This window comes from Cavia porcellus, unplaced genomic scaffold, assembly GCF_034190915.1.
Source record: "Cavia porcellus strain 051 isolate PalLab524CR breed Dunkin Hartley unplaced genomic scaffold, mCavPor4.1 scaffold_16, whole genome shotgun sequence".
Lineage (NCBI taxonomy): Eukaryota > Metazoa > Chordata > Mammalia > Rodentia > Caviidae > Cavia > Cavia porcellus.
Genome location: NW_026947499.1, coordinates 42,777,354 through 42,802,827, shown reverse-complemented (window position 1 = coordinate 42,802,827; position 25,474 = coordinate 42,777,354). Strand labels below are relative to the sequence as shown.

Here is a 25,474-nt window from a genome sequence, read left to right as displayed (position 1 = left end):
TGAACTCATGACCCCATGTTTGTCAGACAGGTGCTTGTGCTGCTGAGCTAAATCCCCAGCCCCTGAAAATTATTTATATCCCTGGAGAATGCTTCCATTGCTTCAGAAATGATTTATTGATTTTTATGTATACCCAGTAGGTCATTTTTTATAATGATAAAAAGGAAAAATTCATTTTATGTGGTTGAGGGGGCTAGTGAAAGATAGCTAACATTTCTGCAGACTTGTTTATTATATTAGCCATCTGGCCGTCATTGTCTTGATGTGAATCCTTAAATCTGCTCAAGAGGTTTGTGAGTTATCATCCCATTTCACACACAGTGAGACCAAGGTTCCAAGGAACCAAGAACCTTGCCCAAGAGACTAGCACCAAGGATCAAGGATCAGGCTCACTGGCTCCCCATACAGCACTTGTGACAGTATTAAAGCTATGCAAGAGAAGCTCATCTCCAACTGAGGAGATGCAGGGAAGATGATTTCGTGTTTTTCACAAGTTATCGAAGGGTATTTGTGATTTCCCTCAAAATAGCATCCTTACGAGATTTGGAAACAGATATCACATTACTATGTGTAACTTATAGCTCTCTGGTGCGGATTACTCTGAAGACATAATCTCCTTCCCTTGAGTAAACCTTTCTTTTGGAGTATTCATTCTTTTCTGTTTATTCTCATTAACTCCTGCCTGCTTTAACATTCCCTGTGTCTGCTTCAGTTATAATGTGAAGAGCACCAGTAAATATCCGCAGAATCTGGAATGGGAGATATTCTGCAACCTACTGTAATATAAAGTGCTCACCCTATGAATCAGAACAACTGAGGGTTTTCTCCCTGGAGCTAGGACCTTCACTTGTGTCTCAGTTCTGTAATGCTGACAGCTCTCTGCACAAAGCATGTAGTTCTAGGCCCACTGCCACTGCTGGTCTTCCCTCCCTAGTAAGCTGCTGTGTTTGCCTTTAGTTCACACCCTAGAACAGTCTTCCCCTTAGGAAATGCTATGGTAGCTTTGTCTTTCCTAATCATCAGGAAATCCCCAAACCAGTATGAATAGAAAGAAGGAAGGCTAAGGTTGGTTTTGGGCTCTTTTAGAAAACCTAACAAGGAAAATAGTGACATTAGCATTGATTTTTGGAGTGCCTTTCAGGTAATTCACCGTGTTAAAGGTCTAAACTAGCAGACTATTCACATTTGAAGAATTAGTGGTGAAGTCTCCAAGGAGATCCTGTAAATCCACACAGATGCCCACAGTGCAGGTCCAGCTAAAGAAGCCACATTAATTGTGGGACCTGGAAATCTGGATCCCAGCTCCAGCCAGGTCCAGTCGTGAGGCAGAGGCTGACTGGTGAGGCTGAGCAGAACTCCAGTGTCTGGAGTGCAACTGCCTGAGTGACCTCTGAGCCATCTTTCAGCCCTAGGATCCTGAGTAAAAGGCATCACCTTTAAAACATTTTTTTCGTCCTTTCTTCCCTCTTCCCTACTTCTCTCCTTCCCTCTTTTCCAAAAATGATATGTAAGTTTGGGAAAAGGAAGGAGGAAAGAGACATGAAAAGCCTCTCCCTTCTCCATTTCTATTTCTCATAATTAACCAGAGTCAGATTCTTTGAATCTTTGGAGATGTTTTATCCAGAATACGTGAATATCTGTAAGCTTTTTAAAAATTCATATGAGATTTTACTCCTCCATGCCTAACATTTTTAACTTAATACATATTAAAGATCTTCCTGTAGTATCAATATAGCTCTACTTCTTTATTTTTTATCATTAGCATTATATATAAAAACATTTCAATGAGATATTGAAATTCTGGACTCTTACACATCTCACAGTGTGATGATAAATAAATAAATAAATAAATACCTGGCAGAATTGCAAGAAGAAAGATTAATCCACAATCACAGTGGCAATTTAACCAAGTCTCTCAGAAACTAATGCATATCAATAGGCCCAAAGCAAAGAATAATAATATGGGAGATTTAGACCATACCATGGAATTTGGTTGGGAATGTGAGGATCTTGGTGCCCAACAGTTAGGAAAGACACAAGCTCACCTAGGATCCGCAGAGCACTTGGCATGTGCCTGACCGTAAAGGAAATCTTTATAGTAGCAATCTCTTTGCAGATGTAATTTCCAAGTTGATTTTGTCTTTTTCCTCCATTTCTTTCCCGAGTTCTAGAGGTTCCTGTTTCACATGTGCTGTTTTATATCTGTAGGGATTCTGATTTCTTTTAATTATGCCTTAGGATCTTTCTTAGCTGTATTTGCTTCATAAGGACTTTTTGCTTTCTTTTTTTATCTTTACTTTTTATCTGCATATAATGATTGTCTATATTTATGGAGTATACTGTGATGTATTGATTCACATGTACAATGTGTAATGACCAAATCAGAGTAACAAGCACAGCCATCACCTTAAACAATCATCAGTTCTTTGTGTTAGAGACATTGAAAATCTTCCCTTGTTATTTTGAAATACACAATAAATTGTTCTCAACTACAGTCACTCCAGCTTTCTTTTTAATTCATGATGAATGTTGGGTTTAATTTTCATCACTTATACATCATTTTTCAGGTAGATTTTCATCATCACTAGGGAAATGTGCCTGCTTTTTTCCATCATTTTTCTTGTGCTGTCTTTGCCTCTCTGATACCAAGTATGTCCCTCAGGACTAGCATGGTGCAGGAAGTAATATCCTTATCCTGCTTTGCTTTTCTCAGTAACACTTAATGACATCAGAGATGGGGTGAGGGAACATCTGTAATTCAGTTGGTAAATTATCCAACTCCCCAGTTTGGAGGGAAGAATTTGTGTCTAGTTGACTCTCAGCTTATCCCCAGTAACTATCAGTACGTTAAAACTAGTCAGTACCTAATAAAGGAAAGAGGGAGGGAGGACAGACATAAAGAGTCTCTCCCCTCCCCTTTTCTATTTCCCATAATTAACCAGAGTCAGATTTTTTAATCTTTGGAGGTGTTTTATCCATAATGTTTCATACATGAGTAACTTCAAGCCTTTTAAAAATTCCTAAGTGTTAGCTAGGCCACTGTGGGTACCACTCAGGAAGTTATATCACCCTTGGCTTTCTGATTCCTGGCTAACAAGTCTACTGTGCCAATTATGGACTAAACTCTCTACAAACTAAGTCAAAATAAACCTTTCCTTCTTTAATTTGTGAGCATTGGGTATTGTGTCTCAGCAAGAAGAATGTGATTAAGACATTGAGTAAAGTATGGATTTGATCTTGATATAAAATATTAGTGAAACTTAATTTCTTTCATTTCTATGAAAAGTAAAATATAGATGCTACAACTTTTCTGCTATCTGAGTGGTGAATCATGGGCTCCCCTGCAATGTGTGTATCTGGCTTTGAACATCAGATCCACAGATGGCTATTTCTTATCATTTGTATGGCCTTGCAGACTTGTCAGTACCTTACTGGACAAAGTCCCAGAAACCAAATGCTTGATCAGTAGGCATATGCATCTTGCAGAATTTTCAGATAATTCAGACTTGTTCCAAAGGTCCCATCTACGATCACATGAGACTTTAGGAGGGCATCTAGATATAAACTATAACACTCAGCAGGATGGGACAGATGGCCACACAGATACTGAATCCCAAGGTGTCCTGGGGAAAGTGGGAAGGGTTCAGTGCAGAGGGACAGACAGAAGTACCTACTTCACTAGTTGATTTGTTTTTAGCAGGTGATGCTTAGAGTTTGTATGTACCTTGTTGAGTGAATTTCCAGATTATTCTCTATCTTAACTTTGTTAGTAAATACATGAATTGCCTCTAGGCCTCTTAAAATGTGACCTTTGGTCTTCCAGGGACCCCCTGGCGCAAGGAGCAAACTGAGGACCTGCAGCGGGTGCTCAAAGACCTTGACAGAGAGATCCCACTGGTCCTTGTCAGTGGCAACCATGACCTGGGCAACGTCCCCACAGCCGAGACCATCGAGGAGTTCCACCATACGTGGGGAGATGACTACTTCAGCTTCTGGGTTGGGGGTGTCCTGTTCCTGGTGCTCAACTCGCAATTCTGGTACGATGCCTCCCAGTGCCCAGCCCTGAAGCAGGCCCAGGATTGCTGGCTGGACCAGCAGCTGAGCATCGCACGACAACGGAAGTGCCGGCATGCCATCGTCTTCCAGCATATCCCACTGTTCCTGCACAGCATCGATGAGGATGATGACTACTTCAACCTCACCAAGGCTGTGCGCGTGGAGCTGGCCGACAAGCTCTCTGGTGCAGGTAGGTCCCAGAATGGGAGTCTGGAGCAGCTCCTTCACCAGCACCTCTGCAACCTGGCAAAGAGGGAAGCTTTGGATGGAACTGGACTCTACTCCAAGATCTACCATTCACTAGTTGTGTGGCTGTGGACAAGCTCTCTAATCCTTTGTTCCCTTACTGGTAGAGTAACAGTAATAGCTCTCTTATAGAATTGTTGGGAAGAATAAAACAAGCATTTAGGATAGGCTGTAGCCATGCTAGCCTATAAAAGTGTGGCAGTTGCTCCCAGATGAGGATGGAGATTTTCCACATGGGGGCTACAGCTTAGATCTGAATATAGTTGCATGTGCCTTAGGTCATGTCATGAGCCAGAGATGTCTTTTTCTTCATTTCTCTAGGAAAGAGGAACTAGCTCAGGGCCAGCTGAAATTGAAGCACTGAGCTTCCCACCAGCATAAGTCAGGTGTCCCCCAGGAAATCTGGAGCTGTGGCTTTGATAGGCAGGTCCTGGGCCTCCTCGATTTGCCTCCAGTGAGATGGATTAAGTTCCCTACTTGACTCAGGAGAAGGAAAAGTGTGTAGGCTGATCTTATCCTGCTGTAGACTTCTAGCCAGTCATACATATGACAGACTTTGCATACTCACTAAAATGGAGACAACCTGTTTGTGAAGTGAAACTCAAGCTTCCAATGCTGCACTTTCTTGTCTCAGCCCTCACCTCATCTTTCCTTTTGAAAGCCCCGAGTTATAGGGTCTCAGCAAAATTCCAGCTTTGACAACTGGTCCTATTTCCTCCTTTCAGATCTTTCCAAGGCTTTCTAATTAAAAACACTTCAGAAATAAGTTATCTTCTTTTATTTGTTATGTGAAAAAAGGAAGGGGACCTGACCCAGGAGTAAGCATTCGTTTTTTTAAAGTCCTGTTTCCCTTCTTTTCTTCTTTGAGTATTAAATGTGTTTTATATACTTAAAATAGGTACAATAGGCCCTTCTGTGTTTCTGAAATATTTTACAAAAGGCTGCCATAATTGGAGATACTTTTCAACTGTTACATAGAGACAGAGTTAGAAAACTTCTATTAAAGGCCCTTGAAATTTTATTCCATGCTTTAGCTGGTGCAGAAATCTATTCTGATGCCAGGGAAGTAAAGTGGCAAAGTGGAATCAGCTCCACTATAGAGGCTATTTTGCAACAGAGAGGAAAGCTAGGAGAATATCTAACGCCCCTGACACAATTCCTTTCATAGCATATGACGAGCCATGCAGATGCCATGTCCTGGCTGTTCTTCATTTTCCACTCTTGTAGACCAAGCCTTGGGAAGCACATGATCTGGATTTCCCATCTAAAGGCAGAGCACATGTTGCTACTACCACCTTGTGGTATTAGGAAGATGCCCACATATCAAGAGACCCAAAATGGGGCATGATATCACATAGGAGCCAGCAGCCCTGCAGGCTCACAGTATAGGAGTATCTCCACACCCATAGTTATAACTCCAGAGTATCCACAAGTCTTAGTACCAACTTGATGAATCAAAGTAGGACAGAGCCCTCCTTCAGCCCCATCCATGCGATAGCCTCTTCCCATGAATAGAGCTACATGAAAAGCCAAAGTATAATCAGGATTTACTTGGTTTAAAAAGAAAGGCATAGTAGGGATTAGCTTCCTTTCTCCACTTGTAATGGCATAAGGTCCCACATCCTGATGACTGTATGTCCAGTATGGTCCTTCTTGTCTGCCAGGACTCTGCTATTTCATGTCAATTTTAAGTCTACCTCTTTAATTTCTATCCGGCCCATCCTCTTCTTTCAGCCACCACTGTTTCAACTGGATTCTAGTGGCATCTCTGATCTGGGCATGCTGCTCCAGCCTTGCTCATTTCCCTCCTAGCAACCCAAAGGAACCACAAGAAGGGTCCTGACTTCCCCAACCCAGGGCGAGACCCAGTTCTCCATTCTAGAAATTGCTGTTTTGCCCTCCGGCCTCCTCCACATCATGACGCCTAGCCAAGCCCACTCAGCCTTGACTCCATCTGTGTGACATCCCCCTTTACCTCATTCTTTCTCAGCTTTCCTTGATACCATGCTTGTCAGTGGATTTTTAAGTGTTCATGTGTTTAAAGCCCTCCCTAAACTCTCAGCACCTTAAGGGCAGGGAAATTGTTCTGCTCACCTCTGCATTTGGAAGGCCTGGCTCAGGTCTTAGCTCATAGTGAAGCTTCATACATTTTGTGAAATGAATGAAGGAGTAGAAGTATTTGATGCACACTTCTGTACTCAGTGGCTGACATGGTGTACTAGTTGTCAAGCACCCACCCTGTGCCTGGCAGAGCACAGGGCAAATCTAGGTTCCCATGAAGCTGCTAACACAGTCTTTCCACTGTATGTTCCAGACCACCTGCCCCCCACCCATCCAGTCCCATGGCTTCCATGGCATCTAGTCCTAGGGAAAGCCTCCAGAGCATCCCTCTGCCCTGATCTACCTGCCAACCTTCCAGGGTACTCAGCAATCAGTTTCTCCTTCCCCCAATGTCTTCTTCCCTCTTTCCCCGGGTATCACCTTCAGTATGAGATCACTAGGAGTATGAGATCTTAGGATCTTTACCTGTCTGCTTAACTAAGGAAAATAGAGAGCTAGGAGCCTTCCTACAGTCAACTACCATTTTGGATGTCTTGTCAAGCTAAGCCCTTTGCTTAATGACCTTCAGACACAGAATAAACCATGTCCAAAAGACCCAATTCTGGGTCTTTCAGGTCCCGAATGACCTACCAGGTTGGGAGGCACACATAGGCAGGCTCCACGCAGATATTTACATACCCAGTTAAGAACACAGGTCATGGCTGGGCTTACAACACAATTTGGACTCATTTTCAAAGCCAGAAGTTCAAAACATATTTTGTAAAGTTTGTTAGCTTAAAGATCTGGATAACATTGGAGGTGATGATGGCAGATGATATTTAATGTGCCTCCTCCTCCAACATACACACAGCAATATTATTCCCTAGTACTATTTCAGTCTCATTTATCTCTTTGTGCTAAAATGTCAATACTCAAAAATATGTCAAAAGCTCATCAGACGATTAGGGTAGCTTTTAATTATGATAATTTTGTTGTTATAAAATATCCTTTAAAAGAACACATCCCTCCCCATACCACGATGGAGGTAAAGCTCTGATTGTTTCCATCAGGTTTAATGAATAATTCTGAATCATTGTGTGGGATGAATAAATGACTTAATAATGAGCATCAACAATCATCTCCCATTGTTGGATTAATTTTTTTTAAATGGGATGAGGTAAATGAGGAGGAAGGGATGTCACTACACAATGGGCCACCTTGTGTGTAAGAATGTGGTCTGTGATTCAAAACCCAAGAGCTTCCAAGCTCAGGTTTCCCTAGAAACGAATACATCCTGTTTCTACTTTTGAAGCTCAATAAAAAACCACCTTTGTATGATATAAAAACGTCAATAACTGGTACAAATAAACAGATATGAGGGCAGGGCAGATACACAGATGTGGAGCGGCCCCTGTTGTTTTCTGTCTTTTGCTCCGCCTAAGGATAATCATTTTTGTTACATCCAAGGGATGTAGAAATTGGTTTTTCTCTTAATTCATCTTGATTTGTAGTGGGTATTGCAAAGACAAGTGTTAGATAATGAAATCTTGGTTGAGAAGCTGGACATTGTCTCCACCCTCATGGCTGTTTCAGCAGATTAGTATGTGACTCTGTTAACATGAGTTGGAATTTTAAAAACCCAATCTTAAAAAATAGGAGCCTGGCACTTTAACTGGCCATGTTTCCCTCATATCTCAATACCTTGTCTCTTTTCTGTTCTCAAAACAGAGATCAGAATTGTATATTAAAGAGCCCAGAGCAAATTTTGCAATTATAAAAGATTACAATAAATTGATCTTTTCTGCAAAAGTTAATGGGCAATTTCACAGAATTAAGAGTTTCATCTCTAGTATTTATGTTGAAAGAAAAAAAGACAAAAAGAAATCTTAGCCCATGGTTGTAGCTTTAAAAATTCAAAGCTTTAAAAGTATAAAGGTCAGGTTCCCATGGTATACTTCATAGGAAGAGTAAAACTTCAAATTTGACTCTGATGTCTTACTGTGTTGTGTTGAAACTGTTCATATACTGATTCCTCTAGGAAAAAAGAGTCCAGCTGTGTTCATTACTATAAACCCAGCCCCAAGCTGAGACTGTCACTTAGTAGTCCCGATAAGTAAATATTGGTTAAATGAGAATTAAATTGGGCTTGATTTGGATCTACTTACAGCAGAATCACAGGTAACATCCACATAACCTATGGATTGGTATTGACCATCTGACTTCCAGATGGAAACTGCATTGCCTGAAGCAGGCGTCTACATACTTCTTGAAAAGGATCAGTTAGTAAATATTTAGGACTTTTCAGCTTTACAGTCTCTGTAGCATTTACAGCAAAATCCTCTTGGCTCCTGGCATGTGCAGAAAGGTAGACTGTATTTTGAATCTAAGATTTTTTTTTAGGGCAGAAAGGAATGCATATATAATTTTATGCAAAGGGGCTACTAGTTTAAAAGGGCAGGAACCACTAAACTAGATGAAAAATTCTTATGGCAGTTAATGATAGAATCCTTCTTTAAACAGATTCTCTCCATTTAATGTGTTAGTAAAAACCTTTGAATGCATAATTTCATAGATTTTTCTAAATCTAGCAAATGTGTCCACAAGACAACAGTAATCATCCTACAGTGCCTTCTGTTTAAAATACAGTTTTTAACCATGTGTTAGAAGGATCACCATACATTCAAGGCCATCCTGGGCTACATAGTAAGTTCAAGGCCAGCCTAAACTACACAAGGAGACCCTGTCTCAAAAAAAAATTCAATCAGTCAATCAGTCATTCAAATGTAACTTTTTAAAAAGAATCTTGATTTTTTGGTACCAGGGATTGAATTTACATCCTTGTATTTACCAGGCAAGTACTGAGCTAAATCCTCCACTGATGGTTATTTTTTAAACTAGCTTCTAATGAGAACTTAGTCTTTGTTTAAGTATCCATTGAATCCAGAATTTCTGGCAGTGTATCAAGTTGAAGAGTTTTGTGCTGTTTATTTTCTAGGATTTGATCAGGAATTAATTTTCCAGGTTTCATGTTTTATGTCTCGATCCATTCACCATAAAACATCACACTTGAGTCATTTGTTGCCTTTGTTTCATACACTTAAAACTTAGATAGCAGGCCCACTGTCGAAGCTACATCTGGTGTGAAGTAATGGATTATATTTCTCACTTTGGAGGTATCCTTAACAGTTGGGCTAATTAAAGTTAAAATCAAGTCCTGATGGTAAATATTTATAAATTGAGAATCTGGCATGTGTGAATGTGTGCTGCTGATTCCCCAAGTTAAGTCAACATTTCTTCATTCAGCAAGTAGCACAAGCTCCATGATATAAACTGAGGCCACAGGAAGGACAAAGCAGGTAAAAAGCTCCTTCTCTGGGGTTGTAGAACACTCCGCAAGCAAAAATTTTAAATCTCAATGCAACATTTTTTTTTGGAAATGGGTCTCGCTGTGTAGTGCAGGCTAGCTTTGAACTCATTATGTAGCCCAAGCTGACCTTGAACTCACAGTGATCCTCCTACCTTAGCCTCCCAAGTGTTAGGATTACAGGGGTGTGCCAGAATACCCAGCTGCAGCATTTCCAAAAGCAACCTCTGGGACCTGGCAAACAGCATTGTCTCATTTATAAAGTCAAAATGTTACATCTTTAAATTTTAGGTCTAGTTTGAAAAATAGCAATTAGTATTATCTTGAAATTAGCAATGACAATCCCAGTATTTCTAGTGTCTTATTCTATTTTTGCAGTGTAAGTGAGTACTATCCGCTAAGTGATTCAAAAGGAATGAAGATTTATTTAGCTCTCAGGGTTTTTGTTTTTGGTACTGGGAATCTAACTCATGACTTCATGCTTACCAGGCAAAGGCTTAAGCCCCTGAGCTAAATTCCTAGCCCCTGGCTCCCAATTCTGAAGGCTGAGAAGTTCAAGATCAGGCAGCAGCAGTCTCTGTCTGATGAGGTCTTTGCTAGTGAGGATTTTCTTAGGTCTTAAGGTCTCAAGGTGGCATGAGATATCATACAGTGAAACAGATGTCCTAGGTCAGGCTTCTCCAATTTATAAAGCTATGGTTCCACTGGAATCAGGGTCCCACCCTTAAGGCCTCATTTAACCTTAATTACCTCCTAATATCTCTTAATAGGTCTCAGTGCCATAGCTGAATTAAGGTCCTACTTCCAAATAATATCACTGGACTGTTTCAACCCTTTTAATGCCTCACCATGGGGATGAAACTTGGACTTAGAGTTTTGGTAGGGACAAGGAGCCCCTAGCACCTGTCTTTGCATAGCACTCTCACTTCCTCTGTATGTTAGGTTATTGGTTCACTGAACTTGCCTTCATCTAAAGATATTCCTCCCCATTTCCAGCTGTGCAAGTACAAATTGAGAATATCCCTGTTAAAAATAAGCTTAAAATGGCCTTTAAAAAAATCTATGTGTAGTAATTATTGATCTTGAAGTTGGAAGAGTAGCATGCTCATTTAACATCCTAGAGAAGACCAGACAGAAGGAGATGGATCCTCTTGACCCAGGAAGAAACTAAAGGGGAGCGAGGGAGAAGAAAGAAAAACATGGACAGAAGCTACCAGATGCACTCTCACAGGAGCCAGTCCTGTTGTGTAGGAAACGTCGCTGAAATCCGAGGATGTGCTGTTGCGGTGAAGTTGGGGGTTGGCGAGCCTAAGGGCCTTGGCGGGAGGACGAGGTCATGGAGGGGAGCAGCCTAGCAAAGAACAGCACTGGCTCGGAGATCTGCATTAGCTCACAGTGAGTGCAGGAAGATCAGTCCTCCCACTGGAGTGGGCAGTTGGCTGGGCAACATTTTAGAGTCAGGCACGACAAGCCCAGAACCAGAACTACAGCAGCTTCAGTCAGCCACTCCTAGCGTTGAGGAGATTGGTGAGAATTGCTTGGACTGAGTCCCGCCCCTGTGCACAATCCAAAGCTAAGGAGGAGGTCTTCCTGAAGCTATCCCTAACCGGTCCCATCCACGTGGCACACACTACTATGGTGAAGACTCCCAGTGGTTGACAGCTCAGAAGGGAGGAGCCAGCCTGGCCGATCCTTGCTTATACTTCAGTGGTCATCAGCAGACTGGGGAAGGCAACAATCCCTAGCCACCATGCTTCAGAGTAATCATAGCCAATATAGGAAGTTGCAGGAGCCCTATTATCCACTTGTTGGAAGAAACCAGAAACATGACAAGAGGAAAAAACAAAAGAAAGTCTCCAGGCTCCAACCCAAATAGTACTGGCCCAGGAGAGGTAAAAAGAAGAGATTGGGGTGTCTCTTCCATGGTGTCTAAAAAAGCAGCATCTGACATAAAGAATTATCTTTGTGACATTATAAAAGAATTCAAAACAGAAATATTAATACAATTAAAGGAAGATACAAGATAAATAATAAAAGAAATACTAAGTACCTCTCAAGACACAGATGGAAGAATGGAAGAACATAGAAAAAGGAGAGAAACCTTCAATGAAGAATATTTTTAAAATCTAGAATAAATGAAACATTCAAAGATATTACCAAGAAATTAAAAACTCCATTGAAAGCTGGTAAAACTTCTTAAAAGAAACTAAAGATAGACTATCAAACCTTGAAGACAGGTTTGCAATGTGTGATTGCGAAAAGGAAAGATCTCTTAAAAATAGCAAGGAACCAAGAAGGAACAATACACAGGCTAGAATATGACAAGAGGAACTATAACTTAAGAATAAAAAATGTAAGTGAAGAAGTAGGAGTAAGCACAAATGAAATACAAAGGCTATTTACAAAAATAATTAAAGAAAACTTCCCAGGCATAGGAAAAAGAAATGACATTCAGATATATGAGGCATACAGAACTCTAGCCAGCTATAACCAAAATAAATCTACACCCAGACCTACAGTAATCAAGATCCCTGAAATTCAACACAAGAACAGAATATTAAAAGCTGTCAGAGAAAAGAAACAGATCACCTATAAAGGAAAACCCATCAAAATCACAGCAGACTTCTCGACACAAACCATCAAATCAAGAAGAGCTTGGAGCAAAGTATTCCAAACCCTGAAAAACTAACCTCCAACTCAGACTGATGTACCCTGAAAAAATATCTCTCAAAATTAATGGACAAACAAGATGCTTCCATGACAAAGAGGAACTGGAGAACTTCATGACCACCAACCCAACCCTACAAAAAAACACTAAAGGACATTCTAGAGAGAAAGAGAAAAAAAGACCATGGTTTCAAGAACAGTGACAGAGGGGGCTCACTAAATGCGGCAGACAGTGGAATTAAGGGGAAAAGTAGACAACCAAGAGCAGAAAGTATCATAGGTCTGGGCTCTGTCTGCCTTCTGTACCAGTGACAGCAGAGACATTCCTGAAGTAGACATTATTTATCCTTTTTTTTTGTTCCTTGATTGTTCATATTTTAATTTTAGTGTGATCATTATTTCAAGTTATGTTGTATTTATTCTGTTGTTCTTTTTTTTTATTGTTTCTTTTCTCTTTACTGCCTGTCTTCACCAGTTTTTCAGTTTTTCTAGGCTTCCTTTGTCCTCTGGCCTTGCTTCTAATGTCTTTCTTGTCTTCTATTTTGGTTTCCCCCCCCCCTTCCTTTTAAATTTTCTGAGTATAAAATCAACATATTCATTGTATACAATTTTCTGGTTTTAGATTTTCTTATATAACCACACATACAGTTCCTGTGGTTAAATATGGCATATTAATGACATGTTATTTTCTGTGCTATGTTTGATGCTATTGTTACTGCTGATTGTACTGCTTTAGCCAACATGATGGTAATTGTAATCAGTTGTTCTTCCTGGCGTATCAAGACTGAGATTGCCTGAGGATCATAAACTATACTATAGGCCAGTGCTAAAGAAGCATGGACTAGACTAAATAGGCAGCAACTTTTCATCTCTAATAAATTTAAGAGGTAGACTCAAAACCCAAAGCCAGCTACACTTGTAAGACATCACTGAGAAGCAGTCATTTCCTGTGGTTTCTAAATACTAGTAGTAATGCTGTCTGCCACCAGCAATTTATAAACATCAATCCAGGAATTAAACTTTAAAAAAATAGAAAATGAAAAAACACTTAAGCAGAATGCAACCCCAGACTTACAGCTCACCAAAGCCAAGTCCAGGGAGCAATGCTGTGGAATCATGTCTGTCACTGGTACAGTAGGCAGACAGAGCCCAAATACATGTTGATTAGTCCCAGCAAACCAGCTGCGGATTCGGGGGGGGGCACCTATTAGAAAATTCCAGCAAGCTTGCATCTTTAGTTCTGCTGAGTTTGAGCTGGTTTCTGGCTTTGAGACTAGAACCTGATTTGTTCAGCATGGAACACTCTGTGTAGCTACCCACGTGGACTCTGAAGTGGTAACAGCCAAAGTAACAAAGCAGATAAATGAGGCTCTAGGAAAAAAATCAAATCAGAATTAATTTCTCCGATGACTACACAGATAACCATAAGGAAAAAATAGTAACTCTAAAAATGATACAGATTAACAAAAATAGAGAAACTTAGGAATTTTATGGAAACCAGAAATACCCAACATAGGAAAGAAATGGAATTCATGAAACAGATTCAAACAGATATGCAGGTGATTAAAATTTCCATTGAAGTATATAAGCAGCACAATGATCCAATGTGAGGACAGAATATCAGATATAGAAGACAGAATTGTAATTAACAATCATGAAAAGAAAAAATTCTTAAAAATAACAAAGGGCCATGAAAAATCAATCCTTTTTATTGGTTACTGGGGATCGAACTCACAACTGCCTGCTTGCAAGGCAGGCGCTTATGCCGCTGAGCTAAATCCCCAGCCCCGAAAAATCAATCCAAAAGCTGCTAAATGATGCAACGAAGAATAACATATGATTGGTCAGATAATAAAAAAAGCAAGAGATAACACAAATAACATTTTTAAAATGTATTTTAAAATGCTGTAGTAGCAGAAAACTTCCCAAGCATGGAAAAAGAATTTGACCTACAGATAAGTAAGGTATTCATAACTCCATTAGCCATGTTCAAAAATCTACACCAAAGCATATAATACTCAAGATTCCAGAAGTTCAGCACAAGAACAAAATGTTAAAAGCTGTTAGAGAAAAGAATCATACTACTTATAAAAGAAAGCCTATCAGAATCACAGCAGACTTCTCAACACAAACCAAGTCAAGAAGAGCTTGAAACCTTAGAAGAAAACAACCTCCAACATAGAATGATATACCCACAAGCTATCTTTCAAAATTGAAGGTGAAATAAGATACTTCCATGGCAAATAAATTAAACCAGCACTCCAGAACGTTCTGAAGGACATTCTAAAAAGAGCTACAAGTCCATGAACCCCAGTGGAATGAATGAATCAGCCAAGGCAAGTAATTAAACATGGTGGGGTGGGGGGCAACAACAGGAAAATAACATGACAGGAAATTAATGTTATTTATTTATTTATTGTCTTTTTGAGACAGGGTCTCACTATACAGTTCAGGCTGGCCTTGAGCTCACTTTGTAGCTCAAGCTGGTCTCAAACTCAATGATCCTCTGCCTCAGCCCTCAGACATGCCTGAGATTACAGGCATGCACCACCATGCCTGGCAGTACATGTCATTTATAATCATCAGTATTAACAGTCTCAATTCACCAATCAAAAGAAACAGTAGAATGAATCAAGAAGCAATATCCAACAATGCACTGCATATAAGAAATATTTAATTCAAAAAGAAATTCATAGACTAAACATCAAAAGATAAAAACTATACTCCATGTGACAAGAACCTAGGAAAAAGCAAAGATACCTATTCTGTTACCAGATAGAATGGATTTCAAACCAAGACTGATTAAGAGAGACTAGAAGGTTACTATACCCTTGTAAAAGGAACAATCCAAGAGGAAAGATGAATATCGTAACTATATATGCACCAAATACTAGGGTATCCATCTGTATTAAATGTTAATGGACATGAAAAGTCAAACAAGCACTAAAACATTTGTAATGGGAGACCTCAATACCGCACTGCCACAAATAGATCAACTGGACACACACACACACACAAAAAAAAAAAATCAATGAAGAAATATCAGAACTAAACCAAACTTTTGAACAAATGGACTTAGTAGATCTATCTCTACAGTGTTCCATCCTGCAACCTTAGAGTACATAATGTTCTAGGTTGTGCATGGGTCATTCTCCACAATAGGTGACATACTGGCTCACAAAACATGCTTAAGTAAATGGAAAGGAATTGACATTGTCCTATGCATATTATCAAATCATAATGAAATGAAATTGGAACTTAGTGGCAAAATAATCACAAAAACAACATAAACACAGCATGAAAATTAAGTTATAACCCCCTGAATAACCAATGGATCACAGATTAAATTTAAGAAGAAAAAAGAAATTTAAGAAGAAATTAGACCATTTCTGCATTTAAATGATAATGCCAATACAACAAACAAGAACTTATGCGATGGTGAATTGTCACATCACAGAAATGGAGCTAGTTCAAGTAAACAGTGTTGAACTTCAAGCTTCTAGAAAAAGAACAAGTCAAGCCTAAAGCTCATATAAGGGAGGAAATTATAAAGATCAGAGCAGAAGTTTATACAATGGAGACTAAGAAAACAACAAAGAATCAATATTCAAGCATTGATTCTTTGAAAGAGTAAATAAAATGGGCAAACCATTAGGCAACCTTATCAAAAAAGGAAAAGAGCAGGCGGGGGATTTAGCTCGGTGACCTAAGCACCTGCCTGGCAAGCACGAGCTTGTGAGTTTGATCCCTGGTACCAAAACAAAAGACAAGACTCAAGTTTATGCTATTAGGAATGAAAAGGGTAAAATCAAAACAGATCCTTCAGAAAGACAGATCGTCAACACCTACTTTGAGTACTCTAATAAGAAGAAAAACACAGAAGAAATGGACAGTTTCCTAGATACATATGAATTACCACAGCTACATCAAAAAGATATAAAAAATTCTAAATAAGCCAGTATCACTCAGTGACATTGAAGATGTAATTAAAAACCAACAAAGAAAAGCCCAGCCCCTGATGGATTCACTGCTAAATTCTACAAGAAACTTAGGAGAAGACCTAATGCTGCTACTTCTCAAACTTCAAAGAAATTGAAAGGGAAGTAATACTCCCAAATTCATACCTACAAGCAAGCATTAGCCTAATTGCAAAATCAGAGAAGAATCCACTAATAAAGCAAACAAACAGAACATTACAGGCCAGTCTTCCTATTGCACATAGATGCAGAAATCCTCAATAAAATACTGGCAAACAGAATGCAGCAAATCACTGAAAAGATTTTATACCATAACCATGTAGGGTTCATCGTAGGGATGCAGGAATGGCTCAGTATATGCAAATCAATAAATGTAATGCACTATATTAACAGACTAAGGACAAAAACTTTATGATCACCTCAGTAGAAGCAAAAATAAAGTGTTTGAGACCCATTCGTGATAAAAACCCTACAGAAAATTGGAATAGTCTTTATCTCAATCTGATAAAAGCCATCTGTGACAAACCAACAGTCATCATCATGTATGTGCACAAGCACTGAAAGCTTTCACTCTAAAATCAGGAACAAGACAAAGATGTCCACTGTCACTACTCCTATTTAATACAGTTCTGAAAACATTAGCCAGAGCAATTAGACAAGAGAAAAAAGTAAAAGACAAAAGAATACAGAAGGAAAAAGTTAAATTATCATTATTCACGGATGACATGATACTCTACTTAGAAGCCCCCAAAAGGTCCACCAAAGTCTTCTAGATTTAATAACCAATTTCTGTGGAGTAGCTGGATATAAAGTCAGCACTCGTATCAATAACCTTCCGGTATATGAATAACAAACTCACTGAGCAAGAAATTAGGGAAATGACACCTTTCACAGTAGCATCCCCAAAAATGAAATACCTAGGAAGCAATCTAATGAAGAAAGTAAAAGACCTCTACATTGAAAACTGTAGTACTCTGAAAAAGAATACTGAAGAATTCAGAAATATCCCTTATTTTTGGACAGGAAGAACCAACATAATGAAAATGGACATACTTCCAAAAATGTTACACAGATCTACTGCAATCCCAATCAAATTACAATAGAGTATCTCACAGATTCAGAAAAAAATACTAAAATTAATTTGGAACCAGAAGATACCTAGAATAGTGTTGTAGTCAGGGTTTGCAAAAGAAACAATGAAATACAGATGTACAACCCATAAATTTTTTTTTTGCCTCAGTTGACTGTTCTGTCTTGTTCTGTGGTATTTTACTACCTTCAAAATAAAAAAGGAATTTAAAATTTTTTTTCTATAATATTCAGAGAGTGAAATGCAAAAGAGTGCAGATCTGTCTACAGACTAGAGACCTAAAGAAGTGAGCTAAGGGGTTGAAAATCCCGTGACAGTGTCCTGTATGAGTCCATCTGAAGACCTAGAACCCATGGCAATGCCCCTACAAGTCCACTGGAAGCCCAGAGCCCACTGAAATGTCTCATGCTGTTTCAAAGATGTGTACTGAGAAGGCCCAAAGGTCAGTGGTGGATACTAGAAAGTCTATGCCAGCGGGTAAGGGATCTATGCCAACAGGCCACTAGAGCCAGAAAGTGATGCTCAAAATAAGGACCAGAGCTCCCTCAAAGTGAACTGCAGCTATACTCAGTTACAGCAAGGACGCAAGCTCTTCCAACAGTGAAAACATAGGAGTTTATATCAGGAAACCAACACAACACACTTCTCCAGGAGAATCAACAGCACCACCTCTTCCTTTCCAGGTCTCCTTTACATGTTGTTGGCAAGAACCCTCAAGTGAGCCATCCATACCAGCACCACACTGATTCAATTCAGCTGCATATTACAAGTTGATAATCTACGACAAATAGCAAAAGCAATTCTGGGCAACAAAGACAAGACAAGGGGCATCACAATTCCTGACTTGAAATTATACTACAATGCCTCTGTGAGAAAAATAGCATGGTAATGACAAAATACAGACCCAAGGATCAGTGGAATGGATTAGAAGATGCAGCAATAACTCTAGACAGACTCAGCCACCTTATCTTTGACAAAGGAGCCCAATATCTTCACTAGAAAAAAGTTATTTCTTTAATAAATGATGCTGGGAAAACTGGCTTTCCACATGCTGAAGATTAAAACTAGATCCATGTCTCTCACCATGTACCAAACTAAAATCAAAATGGATCAAAGATCTAAATATTAAAACAGAAACTAAATCTGCTGGAAGATAGAATAGAAAGAACTCTTGAAGATGTTGGCATAAGCAAACCTTATGAACAAACCCCACTCACAAAAAATATGTCACAAAAAAACTGGGATCTCATTTTATTCAAAAGTTTTTACACAACAAAAGAAACCACCAATAGTGAAGAGACTATTCACAACATAGGAAAAATGTTTGTCAGCTGTTCCCCAGACAGTGGATTTATATATAGAATATATAAAGAATTCAAAAACAGTCCCCCAAAATTTAAAGACCCAATCCAAAATGGCATCTGAAATGAATAGATACTTCCTAGTTGAAGAAGAAATAGCAAATAAATATATGAAAAAATGTTCATATCATTCAAGAGATGCAAACTAAAAAAAAAAAAACTAAGATTCCCTCTTACTCCAGCAAGAGTGGCTATTACCAAGAAATCATCCAAGTACACATGATGACAGGACTGTAGGGGATAAAGGAACCCATTGTTGGTGGAAGCAACCACTGTGGAGGTCAGAGTGAACACTCCTTAAAAAAGGAAAAACTAAAGGTTCCATTGAGCCCTTTTTGGTGTCTTTCAGAAAGAAGTGAAAGCATCATAGCACAGCAGTATATGCACACGCATGCTTAGAGCAGCACAGTTTGTAATAGCAAAATCTTAGAAACGGCCCACATAACCTTGAGACATTTCTAGCTAAATGGATGCACCTTGAGAACATACCCTTAAGTGTAATAAACCACGCAGGCATGTTTAAATACCACATTGTTTCTCTGGTGTAAGAAACTGAAAGTATAAATAAGAACCAAAATAGACATTGGGAAACAGGAAGAAAATGGTCAAATGAGAAGTGAAACGAAGTGGTGGGGTTAAGTAAAAAAGGACAAGAAAACAGAAGGAAAAAATAGAAAAACAGCTTTTGTAAATAAGGAAGGGCAGAGGGGTAGGAGGGAGCGGAGGGGAATGGGAACCAAGGGATTAAGGTACATCATGTCCAGGTACAAATTCCATATGATGAATGCTATCATTTCTAAAATGGACCAGTGAAATAAAATGCAAAAAAATCCACAATGAGCATTATATTAAAATGATAATAATTACCACTTAATAAATACCAAATGACAGGTGCTATTACTCTGATTTTTTATTTTATTTAAAGAAAAAAACAGAAAAAGGGTAGAAATAATACATAATTTCAAAAAAATAAACAGTAAGAAATCACTAGTTGATAAATTACATATTGTCCTCTTAGGAATAGTTGTTCAAGTTACAAAATTAAAGCATACAAAGCGGACATTTAAGCGCGGGACTGCAAACAGTTCTGTTCAACCATCCAACAAAAACTTAGTAATATGGTGATCAGTCGTACACACTTAAACATACATGTAGTTATATCCTTTAGAGCACTTGCTTTTCCTCTCTTTTTTTACAATAGCAATTACACATTTTGGGTTTTATTACCCCTACATTTCTTATTACTTTTTACACTAGAGACACAATGTGATATTTATAAATATAATTCTTGTTTATTTCACTAATGAGGATAGCCTCAAGTTGTCTCCATTTGCCTATGAAGATCTCAAGATTGTCCTTTTTTTATAGCTGTATTACTCTAATTTTTATAGACAAAGAGCACAGCAATCAAGCCTACTGGCTTATCCCACTGGGATTGGTCTGCTGGGGCCTGCATCTTAGTAATGTTACTGTTTGTCTAATGAGTTGTTTTTTTTTTTTCTTTTGTGGTACTCGGGATTGACCCCAGGTCCTTTGCATTGACTACATTACTAGCCCTATTTATTTATTTAGAGACAAAAATCTCACTAAGTTGTCCAAGTGGGATTCAATCTTGAGATCATCCAGTCTCTGCCTCCCAGTGCCAGGATCTGAAGTTTGGCTACCATGTCCTGGGTACAATAACATATTATTGAACAGAATTACCTGGGCTTGAGTGCTGAGAGCAAGAAGTGCTCACCTAAGTGGGCAGGCCCCATGTGCTCTCCTTTCAGGCCCTATGTGCTCCCCATGTGTTCTCCCTTGCTGCCTTCCCCAGCAAGCGAGGCTTAGCACTCGACTGTTCCACACAGGCTTTGCTGAGGAAGAGTCCAGGGAGCTTCTCAGGCTCTGGATTACAGACAATGGAATTCCCCAAAGGCCTCTGCAAGCAGCAGCTCCTTCACAGCAAGTCTCTCTCCTTCTCTGTTCACCTTGAGCATCAAAGTTGTGCCTTTTACAGACAAATGCTGTTTCAGGATCTCTCTCTCTCTCTCTCCCTCTCTCTCTCTCCCTCCCTCTCTCCCTGTCCCTCTCCCCCCCCCCCAATATGGGCACAATAGCTGAGGACTGTGGCTCTCAGAAAAACCTGAGGGATATAATGCCAGAAAATAGTGATTAAAAAATGATAAACTAGTGATTTCTTACTGTTTATTTTTTAATTATGTATTATTTCTACCCTTTTCCTGTTTTGATTTTTTTCTTTAAATAAAAAAAATGATAAAGATCAATTTGAGCACCACCTTGAGGAGGGAAAAAGTATGGTGACTCCTTCATTTCACTTTGTGTTTGGCAAAATGTGTTTTGTGGTACGCTGAGTACCAACAACTCCGACTGAACAGAGCAGCGGTCAAGTGTTGACCTGGTGTCGTTAGCCAGAATTTCTGACAGAGTTTTTTGACAATATTCTGTGCTGTGCTGTGACATTTACAGATTTCTTTGATGTTCCTAAGGGTCTGTCCTAAATTCATTAACGACTGATTATTGGCTTGGGGGGGTGCACGTGCACCTCGACCTGAGCCTTATTCCCCAGTGACTTCCCACTGGCACTTTTAGCTTTATGAAATCCTGCATCGTTAGTGTGGTTTGTGGTTTCATGAGATAAAAGTGCTGTATGTCTGGGTGCACAGGTGGGAAGATTTTGAGTAGGGCCTTGGTTTAAACCCGTCCATTCATTAGCATTTCCTCTTACTAAGGAATGCTTTCTTTTCATATGGCTGAGATCCTCTCATCTGAGCATTTTAGAGGGAAGCTTAAGATTGTGTCATACAAACCATTATCTCATGTTGTTAAAAATGTTCCCTAAACCACTGCTGTGTTGTATAGTGACCTACCAGGCTTCTCTAACTTTTTTGCCATCGTTAGCCATTTAGACCATTCCTACTTGTTCTCTGTAATTAAAAGTAAAAACAAAAAAAGTACTGCCATGAACTGCTTTGTGCGTAAGTAAGCCTAAATCTTAAAGATGCTTGCACATTTTTATGGAATGAATGCCTGAAGTTTTAAGGCCACATAACTAACTGTTGTGTTTTGTTGAAGAGATTCAGTGTTCCGTTTGAAGCTCTTGACCTTGGGTTAAATATTTATTGTCGTATTCATCTTTTTTATTTTTTAGTGCTTATTTTCTGTGTTCTCTCCATTTGAAAACTAGGGCCTACAAGTGAACGAGCACTAGCCTTTCTCTCCCTCAGGGACTCAGGGCCAGGAGGGGAGTCAGGGAAGGAACAGAGGCAGCGAGCGCTAAGGTGCAAGTCATACAGTGAGGCTTCTTGACTCCTTAAAGATCTTTTTTAATATTTACATTTCTCTCCTCTCATCTAAAGAACTGCAAGTTGTTTGCTAGCTACCTTTTGGCAGGAGTGTGCAGTTCCTCCCAAAGTATGTAACACTGCGCCTGCGACCCTGAATGACTGCAGTGCAGTGACATCTTATCGTTTCATGCCTTCTTCTCTTCTTTCACACTGGCTATATTGACCTCATAGCTACATCTTCACGAAACCACGTGGCTGTGTCTTCGCAAATAGGCCCCTCCAATATCTGCTTTCAGGGCAAGTAAAAAAGTATTTAAAATAGATCTTAAATATGTTATATATGGGTGGTGCTGATATGTTACATTATTTTATTATTCATCTCTATCTTTTAAATTAAAAAAAAAATACTAAAAATTCCTGTCATGGTGTGGCAAACTGTCTCTGTAAAGAGCCAGATAATGAAGGATCTTAGGTGTTATGGGCTAAAGACAACACTGAGGCTACCCTGGCCTATTCCTTAAGATCAATCACCACTGATGCTTTATTTAAGGATATTCATACCAAGCCATCACTTCTCTTCCCAAAATGAAGCACAAAGCATATTCCGTGCTTAGTCTCTTCTAGCTACAAGGGAAGGGCTGAATGAGAGAGAGGAGGAGGTTTTCTCTTTGCTTTCAGTTGACCTGTTAGGATAGTTTGATGATGCATACTCTATCTGCAGTGTGTATTAATTGTCTCTCACCTCCTGGTTGTCTCTGCATGGTTGTACAGATGTGGCCTGAGAGGATGGAGCCCCTTGTCCTCTCAATTCCTCCCTGCTTTGATGAAGTTCTTGCTTTTGCAAGTCACTGCTTTTGTATCAGTGCCCTGTCCTGTTAAATTCAGGGAAAGTGATTTCATAGGTGCTAGAAATGCAAAGTGTCAATCAAGGTCATTGACGAAAACTTTCTGGGCCCTCTTGGGTAACATGTAAACCCTATTAGTTTATAAAAGCATTCAAAGACTGATTTACGTAATGTTCAAAAATGGACTATTGGTTGCCCCAAATTACTGGTTTGGTTTTTTTTGTTGGTTTTTTTTAGGGGGGAGTGTTGAGGGGGGTCTTTTGAGACAGGGTCTCACTATGCAGTTCAGTTTAGCCTTGGGCTCACTTCGTAGCCCAACTTGCAGTGATCCGCCTACCTCAGCCTCTCAAATGCTGGGATTACAGGAATGTACCACCACACCCTACTTAAGAGTTATTCTGTAGGATTCCACTGTCCCTTTGGGTTCTAGGAAAAAGAAACTCTTGTTACCTGACTCTAACTAAGACAGTTTATTCTGTCACATAAGCAGAAGGCTGTGGATGGTCTGAGTAACTCACTAGACTTCTGTCCTGCATCCCTGGCATGGCCCTTTGCCAAGACTGGGTGGTCCAGGTGGCTGCCACAGTTCTAAACATCCCATTTAGACTTGACAACCTCCAGCAGCAGAAAGGGGACTTTTTATCATGTTTGTAAAGGGGCTGTGATTTGTATGTCTTAGTGCCACGTTCCTCTGAATCAGCTGCATGCATGACTGTCCCTTTGGGCGGTTCAAGGGTTGTAATGGAATAGTCGTGCATGTGCCGCCAGTGGTTGAAGCCAGCAGAAATGTGTTGAAGGAAATTAGGAGTCCCCCCGCAGTTTGCTCCCCAACCTGTGTATGTAGTCCCGAGTCCCAAGGCCCTTCCTGGACCTTCAGTGGCTATCAAAGGACAGTTACCCCAGCTGCTCTGCCACTGTTTCAAGGGGTGAAGCCTGCTACCTTCAGCGCAGGACTCTTCTCAGAACAGAATCAGCGAAAAAGGAAGCGCATGGCTACTGGCAGGCAATCAGCACTGGCTCCCCTGGCTAGAAAGAAAAATGCCCAACACTTCAGACGTGCCTTTGGGTCTGTCGTAGAGTGGGATAGTGACCCCGCACCAGAGTTCAGTCACATCACCTCTGAAACTCACAGCAGCTCTGGGCGGGAACTGTTGTCAGCCCCTGTTGGAAACTGAGGAAACAGGTGGTCAGGAAGCTGGTCATTTGACATTTAACTAACAGAAACATTTAAAATCATTGCTCATCTCACTATCTCTGACTTTCATCCTCTTGTCAGTAACATCAAGTCTCCTCTTGTTACTAACAAGAGGATGAAAGTCAGAGATAGTGAGATGAGCAATGATTTTAGGATCCCAGCAGTTCTTTTGTAAAATCAAAGAATACTAGGATTCTACTAGCTGGGTGATTATGTTTCCAAAATTGGAAATGCAGCATACTGAAATGGCCTGAGGCTACATGTGTTCACCCACTGTCCACTGTCTCTCTGCCCATCTCTCTAGGCATCTGTTCATTTATCCTGTCACCATCTAGGGAGCCTTGGAGTTCTGCAGCCCTGCCCTGTGTTGTTCTTTCATAGGATTAAAGATTCAGTTGAATAGACTTGGTCTGTGGCCCTGAGGACCTCACAGACAAGTAGGGCACACGAGAGTGGGAACCAGAAATCACAGGACAGAAGTGGAGGAAAGTACAAGGATCAGGAGGAGAGAGAATCTGCTCCAACCTTTGTTACCAACAAAGGAAAGGAATGAGCAGAGCTTGATGGGTAAAGAAGAGTTTGTCAAGGAGATGAAGAAAAAAAGAGACATTTGAGACATAAAGCACAGCAGGGGCAGAGGTGAGTCGCAAAACAGCCCAGCAAATATTCGAGCTGACATTAACTTTTCTTAGTGACTAGTGTAGGCTCATGTGGACATGTGTATGGTTACAGGGGCCAGAAAGATGGCCTCATTCACTCTACCATGATACATTTTTCTTCACTTTCCATCCTAACAGTGTTGGTTTTGTTAGAACACCTGCACAATAGGCTGAAAATACTCCTTCCACCCACCCTCCAAAGTATGGCCTTGTGACCTCATTTAGCAAACAGGGCTTTCAGGAAGACGTTTTGTTGATCCTTTCCTCTTAATTCCTGCTTGGAACTTAGCTACAATGTCTGGAAACCCTGAAGCCATCTTGCAGTCTTGAGGGCAACACAGCAGAAAGATAAAAAGTACCTGGTTCCTTAACGAAAACCTTGAGCAACTGTACCCATTGTGGTTTGCCTGCCTCCTTTCTTTTTATGGGATTGCTAAATCACAGATAAACACCAGTTTGTACCACCTTCTAGGTTAAGCCATTATATCCACTGACAGCTGAGTGTCATCCTGACACATCTGGAGCCAGAGGGGACAGAAGATTGAAGGCACAGGACAAGAGATCAGGGAATCACTAAGACCACACTAAGAATAGAGAGGAAAGGGATGAGCAGGTTCAGACAAAGCCAAGGGAAGAAAGGACTGGTCCAAGAGGAGGGGGCCCATGGTGGCTCTCTTGTCCCTGGGT

General features: G+C 40.0%; 1 protein-coding gene across 2 annotated transcripts in view; it reads left to right on the top strand.

Moving 5' to 3' along the window:
• The window catches only part of Cpped1 (calcineurin like phosphoesterase domain containing 1), a 136,216-nt gene that overhangs the window by 88,812 nt on the left and 21,930 nt on the right, over positions 1-25,474 (top strand). For both annotated transcript variants that reach the window (XM_003478168.5, XM_063226564.1), the window contains exon 3: positions 3,824-4,246. In XM_003478168.5, the coding sequence (XP_003478216.2) occupies positions 3,824-4,246 (423 nt within the window). The remainder of the gene's footprint in view (positions 1-3,823; positions 4,247-25,474) is intronic.